This window comes from Myxocyprinus asiaticus, chromosome 2, assembly GCF_019703515.2.
Source record: "Myxocyprinus asiaticus isolate MX2 ecotype Aquarium Trade chromosome 2, UBuf_Myxa_2, whole genome shotgun sequence".
Classification (NCBI taxonomy): domain Eukaryota; kingdom Metazoa; phylum Chordata; class Actinopteri; order Cypriniformes; family Catostomidae; genus Myxocyprinus; species Myxocyprinus asiaticus.
The window spans coordinates 47499769-47512428 of NC_059345.1; the positions used below are offsets into that span (position 1 = coordinate 47499769).

General features: G+C 36.7%; 1 protein-coding gene and 1 pseudogene across 2 annotated transcripts; one reads left to right on the top strand and one right to left on the bottom strand.

Annotated features, from left to right (window-relative positions):
* Positions 1-814: 814 nt before the first annotated feature.
* On the top strand, positions 815-5500 carry LOC127410070 (tumor protein p53-inducible nuclear protein 2-like). 2 transcript variants are annotated; one of them, XM_051645108.1, is made up of 4 exons: positions 815-979; positions 2398-2540; positions 2860-2992; positions 4586-5500. In XM_051645108.1, the coding sequence occupies exons 2-4, from the start codon at positions 2411-2413 to the stop codon at positions 4812-4814; spliced, it is 492 nt and encodes a 163-aa protein (XP_051501068.1). In that variant the 5' UTR covers positions 815-979; positions 2398-2410; the 3' UTR covers positions 4815-5500. The 2 variants fall into 2 exon arrangements, with proteins under 2 accessions (XP_051501068.1, XP_051501079.1); XM_051645119.1 differs by lacking the exon at positions 815-979 and adding an exon at positions 1009-1489.
* On the bottom strand, positions 5228-12008 carry LOC127410095 (uncharacterized protein F13E9.13, mitochondrial-like; annotated as a pseudogene).
* Between the last annotated feature and the right edge of the window lie 652 nt (positions 12009-12660).

Consider the following 12660-nt stretch of genomic DNA (forward strand, 5'->3'; position numbering starts at 1 on the left):
CCTCTTCTGCCATTACATTCCCTTGCACTTTATATAACAGATTTGTATTTAGATTTGCACTACGTATGTGTGTGTGTGTGTGTATATATATATATATATATATATATATATATAAACTCATCAAAAAAAGAAATGTCCTCTCACTTTCAACTGCTTTTATTTTCAGCAAACTTAACGTGTAAATATTTGTATGAACATAAAAAGATTCAACAAATAAGACATAAACTGAACAAGTTTCACAGACATGTGACTAATAATGTGTCCCTGTTAACCCTTTTCTGAAGTGGTTATTTTGAATACAAAAAAATAAATAAAAAAAAGCATCTTGTTGTCTCAAAAGCAAAGTTTGCCCTCTAACTATTGACTATTATTATTTACACTACAATCACTATAACCCATCTGGGGGACTTTTACCCCAACTGTGGGCCTGTGGGATAAAAGGCTCCCTCAACACCCTTATATATATATATATATATATATATATATATATATATATATATATATATATATATTATTATATATTATTATTATTATTATTATTATTATTATTTATTCATTTTAATCAAAACAACCTTCTGTTATAATTTATTTTCACATAAATTATGTTTCTCCATCAATATTTCATATATAAAAGAGAAAGAAAGCTTGTTGCATTACAATAATTATAAATATATATATTCAATCTGGATACACTTTGTGACCAGAAAAAAGCATATTTTCCTTAAGGTGTGCATGCCTTTAGCCCCACACCTGTTAGATAGGCTGATGTAGTAAACAAGAACATCCGCATGAGCGAACACCAGACGCCCCGCCTTATGGGTGGAGCTTGATGACGTCGGTCAAGTACAGTCAAGAACAAGGGGGAGGAGCTTCGACTACATAAACAAGTCTAGACTGTACACAGAGGGAGCAACTTCGACACAATTTATACAAAGAAAAGGCATTTCACAAACAGAACAACTTTTTCACAGCTATTAAGGTAGGCAAACGGAAACTTCATTCAGCAGCTTTCACCACATCCTGAAATGTCACATTACTTTTCGATTAGCAATAACCTGTACATTCTTTGTTGTGTCCGTGCAGTTAACTCCAGGTTGTTGTTGTTTTTAGTTTAAACACTAAATTGAATTAAAGTGAATTAAAAGGATCCCTTAAAGCTTTCTGAAGGAGAACAGATAGCTACACTAACAGGTCGATGGGGGGAAACAGTTTTATCATCGTATTGTTTCTTGATATCATTAGTAGCCTGTTAATCTGTCCATATTTATGATTATCATTATGATTATCAGTGTTCGGCTCGCAGAACTATTTTAATATTAGGAAACCTACAGTCAGCTTTTGTAAACAAGACGCTATATGGTCAGGAGTACAGCTGATCACTCCTTCCTGTCCCACTTGACGATTTCAGTGACGTACGGATGATAATTTTAGTAGGCTATCGCATTATTGACAATACACAGGCTAACAAGGTTTATTTTTGACTGATGTGGTAAGAGAGATATCAAAAAGCATACTGTGCAAAGAAACGAGCAACTTGTTTTAAAATAAGATCCGTTGAAAAAAAGCGGTGCTTTAAATATTTATCAGTATTTCAACTTAACTTAAATTGTATTGTCTTACGAGGCACCGGATGTAAAATAAATGGACATTTATGAAATAATCCGCTGGTTAAATCTGTTTATATAAATGAGGATGCATTCCTGTTTGGTTGTAGTTATGTTTTTTTAATGTTGTGTTTGTACGTTGGGCTCCTAAAAATCAGTTTGCAAAATAATTACGTCTTCAAACAACTCGCTGCCGTTTTTTTTGGGGTGGGGGGGGATGATATAATGTGCTGTTACATATATGAACCTCTACCAAGAGTCTATTAATGCTCTGATTCATGTTTGAATTTTGTCTAAATTAAAGCTAAATTAAGGAAGGCATTCCAGATAATGTTAGAATAAATCATCTGTGGAAGGGAACATTGTGTCTCCGTCTAAACACCTGATACGTGACAAGTGCATATTTGTATCAGGGCAGCAGGACATGAAGCCACATTTAAGGTCATGCAAGGCTGTCTCCAATATCTAGTGTGGCATTTTAAACATTTTGCACGTTACTCTCTCTCCATCAACAAATTTAAACAGCGAACGAAAGGAACAAGCAAGCAAATAAAAAAAAAAAAAAAAAAAAAAAAAAAAAAGAAGAAAGAAAATGAAAGAAAGAAGGAAACAAAAAAGAAAAGACAGAAAGAAAAAAGAAAAGAATGGAACGAAAGAAAAGAGAAAAAAGAAAGAAAAGAAAAAAGAGAAAGAAAGCTTGTTACATTATAACAATTATAAATATTATAGCATTGCTATTAATGTGGATTCCTCTAGAGGGCAACATAACTCTTTATCGCTTTTGTTTTAACAGATCACAATCTGAAATGTTTGGGAAACTCATCGCACAATTTGTGGGCAGCGCAGAGAAGGACAGTGATGTTGCAGTGGAGACTGATAACTGTGCAAACCTCTTTGAGTTTGAAGATGGCGATTGGGTTATTATAAAGATAAACAGTAAGTTCTTTGGTTTTGATCTACCATGGTTTAAAAAGGTTGGCAGATGTTATATAGAAAGTCCTGCAATACAGGGTTTATTGATGTTAATTCTTAACCAATACTATCCCAGATAAAGTGTAAGGATAATTTCTAATTCCCATTTGACAGATATTTATTAAAGACCGACTTGGGTCACTGTGGTGATATGGCATCTCAAGTTACTCTCTGGCTCATCCCCAACCTTGATTTGAACCCATGCTTTTGTGTTACCATACGAGTTTCTGTTGACCTTAGATTTAAGTGTTTTTGTTTAAATTATTTTCTGCTTCCTGTGTAGAGAACCAGTCACTTGGCTCAGCTGAGGCAGACATTCTTGAGAACCTGTTGATCGAGCACCCCAGCATGTCTGTATACCAGATGAGACCTGAGGAAGACCTTAGTTCTGACGAAGAAGTGGAGGACATGGCTAGGTATGTTTCAAATGGATCGTTCACCCAAAAATGAAAATGTCCTCATCATTTACTAATCCTCATGCCATCCCAGAAGTGTATGAATTTCTTTCTTCTGCAGAACACAAATTAAGATTTTAAGAAGAAAATCTCAGCTCTGTAGGTCCATAGAATGCAAGTGAATGGTGGCCAGAACTTTTAGGGTCCAAAAAGCAGCATAAAAGTAATTCATATGACTCCAGTGGTTAAATCCATGGGCCCTAACTTAAGCATCCAAGCGTTAAGCGCATATCAAAACTCATAAGTGCAAAGTCAACGGGCATGGTCATGAAGTGTTGGTATTTTCGTGTAAGAGTGCGCTAAGTCTAGGCATAAGTGGGTTTGCCGAAATCGCAGGCACAAGGTGCTAATCAGGTCAATGGAGGTTCTTCTCCGGCACCATCTTCGTCCTATTATACAGTCCATTCCCTGTCAAGCACCAGTGATATAAACAAAGACAGTACATTCATAAGAAGTTGGTGGTGTAAATAGGATCTATGCAATGAATGGGAAGAATAAAAATATGGATTTACATTATGTTGTGCATCTTTGTTAAATGGGACATGTTCCTTTTATATGCATGGAAAATGTGGTTCAGGATATGGATGTAGGCTCTGTTAAATTACAGAGAATGCAAGTATTATTAATCATTTTCTTCTACTGACACACAAATCATGGCTAGTATTAACAGTGATTGTATCGGCACGCACATCACTTCTACCGGTTGACATTGATTTTGAAAAATGTAATTAATTTATTGAAACACAAAAAAATTAAACCAAAAATACTTCTAATTTCAAATTACACTTCAAACAAAACAAAAATATAATCAAAATAATGTAGTCAAAAAAATCATACCAAATCCAAACATTTTACTCTCTCCTTCCACCAGCCTCTTTTCAGTGACTTAAACATAATAATAATAATATAATTGAAAAAAATAGACCATAACCTCTAGAAAATGTGACACAAATCTCATAAATTCATAATCTCAAAAATTGCACTTAGAATTAGCACTCTTACAAAAACTGTATTAGACGTTGCGCACAGTCTTAGCGTGTAGATCTGCGCTTTGCACACTCACGAAAATAGAGCCCCATATCTTCAGAAGTGATATGATATGAAACATCAATATTTAAGTCCTTTTTTACTATAAATCTCCACTTTTACATTCTTCTCCTGTTCAGCACACATTTTGGATGGCATGAGGGTAGGAGGAGAGAATTTTCATTTTTGGGTGAACTATCCCTTTAAGGCTGATTAGATATTTTGGGCCTTGTGCAGTATCTAGAACTCAGCATGTAATATTTATTAATTAAGCAACACTTAAGGTGTTCAGTTTAAATAAAATGTCACAGGGAACTATCAGGTACATCCTATTTTTAATTTTAAAAAAATGTAAAAAAAAATGTAGATCTATATGTATGAGATTTATGGTTTCAGACAAAAACATGACTGTCATACACAAATAACTGGAGGAAAAAAGTCTGATGATGTCACATTGACATGTAACTTATATTTCCAAGTTCTAACTGTACTTATGTTGGCTTGTGATTTGACAATCTTGCCCTTTAGGCCTGTGCCACTCAGACGTCATGTTTCTTGGCAGTTAGCTGCATGGGGCAGCCCCTTGCCCTGCAGCACCATTCTGCTCTCAGTGCAGCGTGCCAGAGTCTATAATGAGCACAGGAAAATGACCCGTGGCGCCCTCAACAGGCAAAACCTTACACAAACTCGATTTTCGCCTTCCGATCGCCGCTATGGCTACTTCAAACAGCCCACACAGCGCCTGTACAACTACTGAGATTTAGTCAAATATATATATTTGGAAAATAAATATATATGTATTTACATCTTATACCACTGAACATACAGGCTTTTGCTATATGAATTGTCTTTTTTTATGGGGTACGTTTGCATATCATGCCATGAAACCATATCCCTGTGAGACTGTTACTGTTCAAAGTTTAAATGCAGTGTGGTGCTATTTAACCTATAAAAAAAAGTCTCACTGTCAGTCTGACACTGAAATAACTGAAAACTGTGTGTTGGAAAAATACAGTAGGTTGATACAAAACACGACCTTAAAATCTTTTAGTATTTTATTTAGTCCTTTAGTATTTTGAAATGAAACAAAGTAATACTTTTTCTGTGCTTCTGGTTTAGCTTAGCTGTGACTGGTAAAAGAATAATGTTTAAATAAATAAAAAATTATGAATAAAAAAAAAAAAAAATCAGTGTTAAAGCTAGGCAATGTCATTTTTACATTAGCTGTTTCTTAATATTACTGACATGAAAAAGCTATATGTTGGAATAAGTGATTTACTGCCAAAGTGACAAAATAAGATTATGTATGCTGTGATTCATTTTGTTACACTTATTGTTATTATTTGACTTTGTATGTATATAAATGCCTTTTTTATTTTCTATCTTTAAGAATACATTTGTTAAAATGTTGTAAAACATAAAAAAATAGAGAATTTATCTTCACACAGCTGTTTTCTTTATCTATACTATTTTAATTAACAAAAAGATTTGATGCTAACACGCTCTGTCACACCACAACAATAGTAATATACTTTGTCATAAATTATCTGCCTTGTCATTCTCGAAGTTTGTGCATCTTCCCCATGAACCTTTTCACTCTGCATCCACACCATTTGCCCAGTAGCCTCCTTTCTTAAAGTGGGAGCCAGTGATCATGGCAGCTGCCTGAAGGTAGTGCTCCACATTGCTGTGAGTTACACCAGAACCGATGAGAACGGGGATTTTAACAGACTGGGTGACCTCTGATAAACAGAAAGCAGTGATAATTTGCACACAAGGTAGCATTTTGCTTCTTTACATAAATACATAAATCATTAAGTGTGTGCTCGGACAGAAACAGGCAGCAAAACATGAGTGTGAGGACATTTGTGTTTCTTTCTGCTTGATGCATGCATAAAAATACAAAAACATGTTGTTCCTTCATTGTAATGAGGATTCTGGCAGAATGCGCCTCATCCTCCATCTGACAGCTTCCCCAGACCAATGGATCAGAACTAAGGAAGGCAATAGGCAGAAATCCAAAACAGGCAGCAGGGCAGTGGCAGACTAGGCTGGGCCTGTTTTTCATGCCTATGTTTATGGCCTTCCATGATCACCAGCCATCTGGAAGTGGGATTTAAAATAGCTGGCAGTGCTGGTGTCTATATTAGCCCATACAAGGCCATTGGTTCTGAGGCAGGGCAGGAAGTAGGCCGTTTGCTCACATGGGGCAACCACCAGAGCCAAAAAAAGCACAGCATCCTTTCTTCCCCATGGAGACTACTCTCTTTAAAGGTGGTTATTTTATTTATTTATTTTTCAATGTTAAAGTAATTTCTGTCCAAGCTTAAAAGGATAGTTCACCCAAAAATGTCATAATTTACTCACCCTTATGCTGTTCTAAATCCATATGACTTTCTTTCTTTCTTTGGAAAACACCAAAGGAGATTTTAAGAAGAATGTGAGTCTCAGTCACCATTCACTTTCATCTTGTTGACTGAGGCTCACATTCTTCCACAAATCTCCTTTAGTGTTCCACATAAGAAAGTCATACAGGTTTGAAGCATCTTGCGGTGTAAATCAGACGTTTCATCACGATACGATTTTATCGATTCTCTTGGTCTGCGATCTGATTTTTGCCGATACTTCAAAGTCTGCCGTGATACGTTTTCGATTTGATTTGATTCAGGGCCCTGCGATTGATATTCAGATTTTATGTGCCTATTTTACACAATCAACTATTTATTTTTTTTTTGCCCTCAAATGCAACCAAAATATAATCTGAATATTTTATTGAGCTCTCTGAAAAGTGCAAATTTACTATCCACATTGGGACATCCACAACAACAAAAGGTACTTCAGATATATAAAAAATTATACAGATAATAATATTAAAAAAAATAATGTCACACACAAGTGATCATCAATCATTTGATTACAGCTTATTTTTCTGTTTAATCCAGTTCAAAATACTTACATACCCTTGACTTGTTTCCAACTATCCATGCTATCCGTGGTTTTCTTGGCTACAACTTCCACAGTTCTGTTACAGTAAATTTCACAATTCTGTTACAGTTAACTGAAAAGTCATATATAATTTACGAGTTGGCTATTTCATATGGTCTTACATGATGTTGTTCGCATAAACTCGTACGACTTCATCACGTGCAAATTCCCGGATGTCTAATGCGGAAGCGCGAGTTCCACGCACGAGGCGTTAAGGACATATTTATTAATATTATGCCCCAACCCAAACCCCTTATCTAAAGCCCGGTTGATGCGTGCGCACGAATAGCAGAACATCTTAAAAAAATTTCTGTATCGATATTTACGCGTTGTATCAATAACATTGGATCGATGCGTTGATCCAGATCGATGAATCGTTACACACCTAGAAGCATCCCATCCGGCCTGTCACAGTAACTTTGGCTGATATACATTGGTGTGAGTTTGGGGTAGGACTAAATATTCATGAAAAATGGTAGAGAGGAGTCTTTGGAAAAACTGTTAGAAAACGGGCATTATTTATATAAGTCCGTTTAATGCTGCTATTGCCATTAAAATTGCACACCTCACCTTTAAACGCTTACACACAAAGTTGCTAGGCTCCATAGGATATTAAAAGATTAGTTCACCCAAAAATGAAAATTCTCTCATCATTTACTCACCCTCATGCAATCCCCAATGTTTATGACTTTTTTTTCCTTCTGCTGAACACAAACAAAGATTTTCAGAAGAATATTTCAGCTCTGTATGTCCATATAATGCAAATGATTTTACAACACAAGCTTTATGTGCTTTTTGGAGCTTCAAAGTTCTGGTCACCATTCACTGGCATTGTCTGGACCTACAGAGCTGAGATATTCTTCTAAAAATCTTTGTTTATGTTCAGCAGAAGAAAGAAAGTCATACACATCTGGGATGGCATGAGGATGAGTAAATGATGAGAGTTTTTTGGGTGAACCATTCCTTTAATCTCTAAAGCACAAGGCCTTGCCTGGGCCTGAAGACTGAGATGTGATGACAAGGAGAGTTTGAGAGTGTACGTGTACATTATCAGCTGCTGAAAAATAATTATTATCAAGTATAACTTTAACATTAATGAATTCTGGATTATGCACACACATGGTTATAGTCCTGTTAACTCAGATGGCATGCTGGCTGCATGAAAGTCCTGGAAAGTGTTTATGCATGTGTAACGCTGCACACGTGTTGTTGAGCATTTATCAAAATAGCCAGAGAGCAGAATATCCTTATTCATCTCATTTAAACACTGCATAGCACAACCCCCCCACCCCCACCCATGGCAGGTTACTATTAATTATTTTTGTTTTTCTGTATCATAAACGTATTACTGAAAGATACCCGACAAGTGATGTCTATATACAGTAAGTTGGTTTCTATTTAGCAGTGGGGCTAGTGTGATTTGATTTCATTTTGTGAGATGTTAGGCAACTGCAGATAAATGTCAGGATGACATATGAGATAAAGGTTTGTTTGTAACGTAGGAGTTCTGAGTTGAGTGATTCAAGCATGCATAGCATACTATATCTCTGATCTGATTTTTTAAGGAATCAATCACTGTATGGCCTAATGCTGAACAAAATAGTGCATTCTGCAGTAAAGACAAATGTTTAGTATAGTAAAATTTGACATACTGAGCGGCATCACATCTTAATAATTGGCTTAATAATGGTAAAACCAAGACCCCTGTGATTCTGTTTTAAGTTAAATTAAGCAGTTACATTAAAGTATATTTTGACATCGGGCTATTAGATTCACCCTTTAGTTCTTTTGGATCAGCCTGTGCTCCAGTGGCAGTTCCTGTGACATTGACTCCATCAGAAAGGAAGAACTCAGCAGCTTGGGCTGTCTCAGCTATACTCACATCTGAAGTTAGGGCATGAGCACAGAAACATCATAATCATTACCACTGATCACTCACCTGAGGTGATACCAAATATAAATAGGTTCACTGCCTTTCCAATAATACGTACATTAACCACCACACTGTATTAGCCAAAAGGGCATAGTTCACCAAAAAATGAAAATTATGTCATCACTTACCATAATGTTGTTCCAAACCCTTATGACTTTCTTCCATGGAATACAAAAGGAGATGTTAGGCCTCACTCTAAAATCACTTTCATTATATAGAAAAAGATCAGTGTTAATATTCTTTGTAATTTTTCCTCGTGTTCGCAGAAGAAAGGTATGGAACTGCACCCAAGAATTTCACACACCATTGCACTTGTGTATATGATTTTGATTTGATTTGGAATGATGAGGGTTAGTACATAATGACAGACTTATAATTTTTGGGTCAGTGTTCAATACAAGTAAAGCTCTATTGACAGCATTTGTTGCATTATATTGATTACAATAGAAAATCATTTTGACTGGACGCTCAGGATTTAAAAGCAGAAATGGTTAGCTTGTATTTTCCTTTAAGCACTTACACAAATTATTCCTTAAAACATGCTATCGTCTAAGTCTACTGAAGCCATATAAAAGCTTTGTGTGATTAACAGACAATACTTCAAAGAAAATGTAATTTTGTCTATTCGTCACACAAAGTTATCGTATGGCTTTAAAAAAAAAACTTGAAAGTCATTTGAACCACTTATATGGTGCGTTTCTGTCATTTTGGTTCAGCTTGACAGTCCTAGTCCTCAATCACTTTCACATTATGGAAAAGAGATGCCAGGATATTCGTAAAAATTTCTCCTTTAAGTTCCACATACTGTAAAACAGAAAATCATACTGGTTTCGAATGAAATGAGGGTGATGACAGACTTTTTTTTTTTTTTTTACAATTTTTGGGTAAACTATTAATTTAAGTTTTTATGGCTATACTTCCATTGTAAGACCTGACTGAGTGACAAGTCAAAACCTTTTTCTGTGGTAGCTGACATTATAACACAAATATTGTGAATAGAGCTTAACTTGTTTTAACCGGAAACATTCCTTTAATGAAGTATGTTATGAGTTTGCCTGAGTCATCTGATCATACCAGTGCTTCTTCTTGATTTCTGTAAAGATCTTAATGTGCTCTGCTCCGATGCGTCTGCGGTAGCGCAGCAGCTCACCATCGCAACCATTTAATAGGCCTTCATCTGCAACATGTGAAAACAAACCCCTCTGCATGGATAAAATCCAGCCCTAAAGAGGTGGAGATTCTTTTTTTCTTTTTTTATCCCCTTTGGAATGCCCAATTCCCACTGCTTAGTAGGTCCTCATTGTGGCGCGGTTACTCAACTCAATCCGGGTGGCGGAGGACAAGTCTCAGTTGCCTCCGCTTCTGAGACCGTCAATCCGCGCATCTTATCACATGGCTCGTTGTGCATGACACCGTGGAGACTCACAGCATGTGGAGCCTCGTGCTACTCTCCACGATCCACGCACAACTTACCACGCTCCCCATTGAGAGCAAGAACCACTAATCGTGACCACGAGGAGGTTACCCCATGTGACTCTACCCTCCCTAGCAACCGGGCCAATTTGGTTGCTTAGGAGACCTGGCTGGAGTCACTCAGCATATGCTGGATTCGAACACGCGACTCCAGGGGTGGTAGTCAGCGTCCATACTCGCTGAGTTACTCAGGCCCTATAGGAGATGGAGATTCAAATATTCATAATGAAGTCAAATTCTTGATGGCTTGTACAGTCATGTAAATACCTGAGGCCAGGGCAACGGCCAGCGCTGATTGGTTCGCAGCTGAAAGAATCTGTACACCAAGCGGCCAGGATGGATAAAGGCCCCTAACAGCAGCACACACAGCTGTCATGCAGGCACACAGCACTGGACCTACCTCAAAGGTGTATGGAATATCATGCATGTTTTCAATAATCACTCCATCCTGTTATAGAGAGTATAATCTGTAATTAGCCAGAAATACAAATGAAAAAAAAAGAAGAAGAAGAAGAAACAAACAAACCTACATTTAACCTATAATTTTACCTGATAACAATGACCAAAAAGCCTGGTTTGATGTCATTTCGTCTACAGATCCATTAAGGGGTAGTTCACCCAAAAATTACAATTCTCTCATCATTTACTCACCCTCACGCCAACCTATAAACGTCGTTATTCCTCCAACGTGCAAGAAACACTTTATAATTATATTTTGACACCATAAGTGTTTACATTTCACCGAAGGGAGTTTCTGCAAAAGAAAGAAAGGAGTTCAGCAAGCTACTTCAGCTCTGCTTAATCTTACAAAGTTAAACAAGACACCACTTCAATTAATGCCTTACCTGGCCATGCTCCGACGTGAATCATGCCAATGAAATTTGATTTTAAGCGTCCGAAAATATTTAAAAACTTCATTTTCATCCGTCCAACAATACCCAGATTTGGAAGAGTTCGTGATGGTCATGTGACTGGTTAAAGGCTACACACTAACATAAGTGCATACTGTATGTTAAATCCTAAATGTGAATACATGAATGGTACAGTTTTAAATATATTTATTAAAGCTGCTACATACAGAAGAATTTAACGTACTTAAAACGTCTCGAAAAAAGAGTGAGACGCGCTTTTAAAAGTTGACGTTTTTCTTCACCGGCACCGCGGCATAACAGTTCAAGACGTCCGTCTAGCGCACGTTTACAAATAATAATAAAACATTTTTAAAGTGCGTAGACGGATACAAAAACGAGTTCCGTGTGAACGGCTCCAATGAAACTGGCAGTGTAACCCCATTACAACAACCACACCAGAAAAAATGCGCCACATCGACTTTTCCAACACACGACACCTTAAACGGTCAAAGGTACACACTAAAAACATCGCATTCCAAATATCACTATCAAGATAGCCTAATGAAATGCATCTATTTCACGCGAACACTCGGATTGTTTACTTCTTGAGGCGGCTAGCCATGTGCTCAACACACTTCCGGCGTCTCAGTACCGCCCCTGCGTGACGTCACACCACATGCTTTTTCTATCTCTGAGATTTTCTGTTTCACTGGGCGGAGCATACATGAATATTCATGAGTTTCCTGTGCCGTGTTAAAGCGACAAACAAAGTTAAACTCACAGGAAACCACTCCAAGTAAATAAATTAACCAACAACCATAAGTATTTGTTTTATATTATTCTGTTTTCCCTTGTGAGGCTTTAAAACTGTGTTGTTGGATATTTTGTCCCAAATATTTGTGGTATTTTATTCTGTGCCATTCCTTAATCTCTTTCTCATTTGGTAAATAACTTCAAACAGGCTTAAATTCAAAAGATGAGAATGTGAACCGTTTTTACTACGACCATCTGCTTTGACGACCTGGATTAAAAACAACAACAACAACACACACAACTTTAATTCAAATTATGTAAAGGTCATCACAAGATAAATGGCATTTATATTTTTAAGAAAGCAACTGAAAGACTTGTCCTAATATTAATATATTTTCACGAAAGCCAGCAAGCCATGATATTTAAATGTGTCATATGAGGACATAATATAACATGCACTTAATAGTGGCAACAAAGTGCCTAGGATGTGAAGTTGGCCCAATTGAGAGCGAGTAAAATCAGCTGTAATGTTGCCATTCAGAAAACTTCAACACGTGTTTCTAAAATAAATTTGATACCATGGTTAAGGATACCCAAATCACATAAAG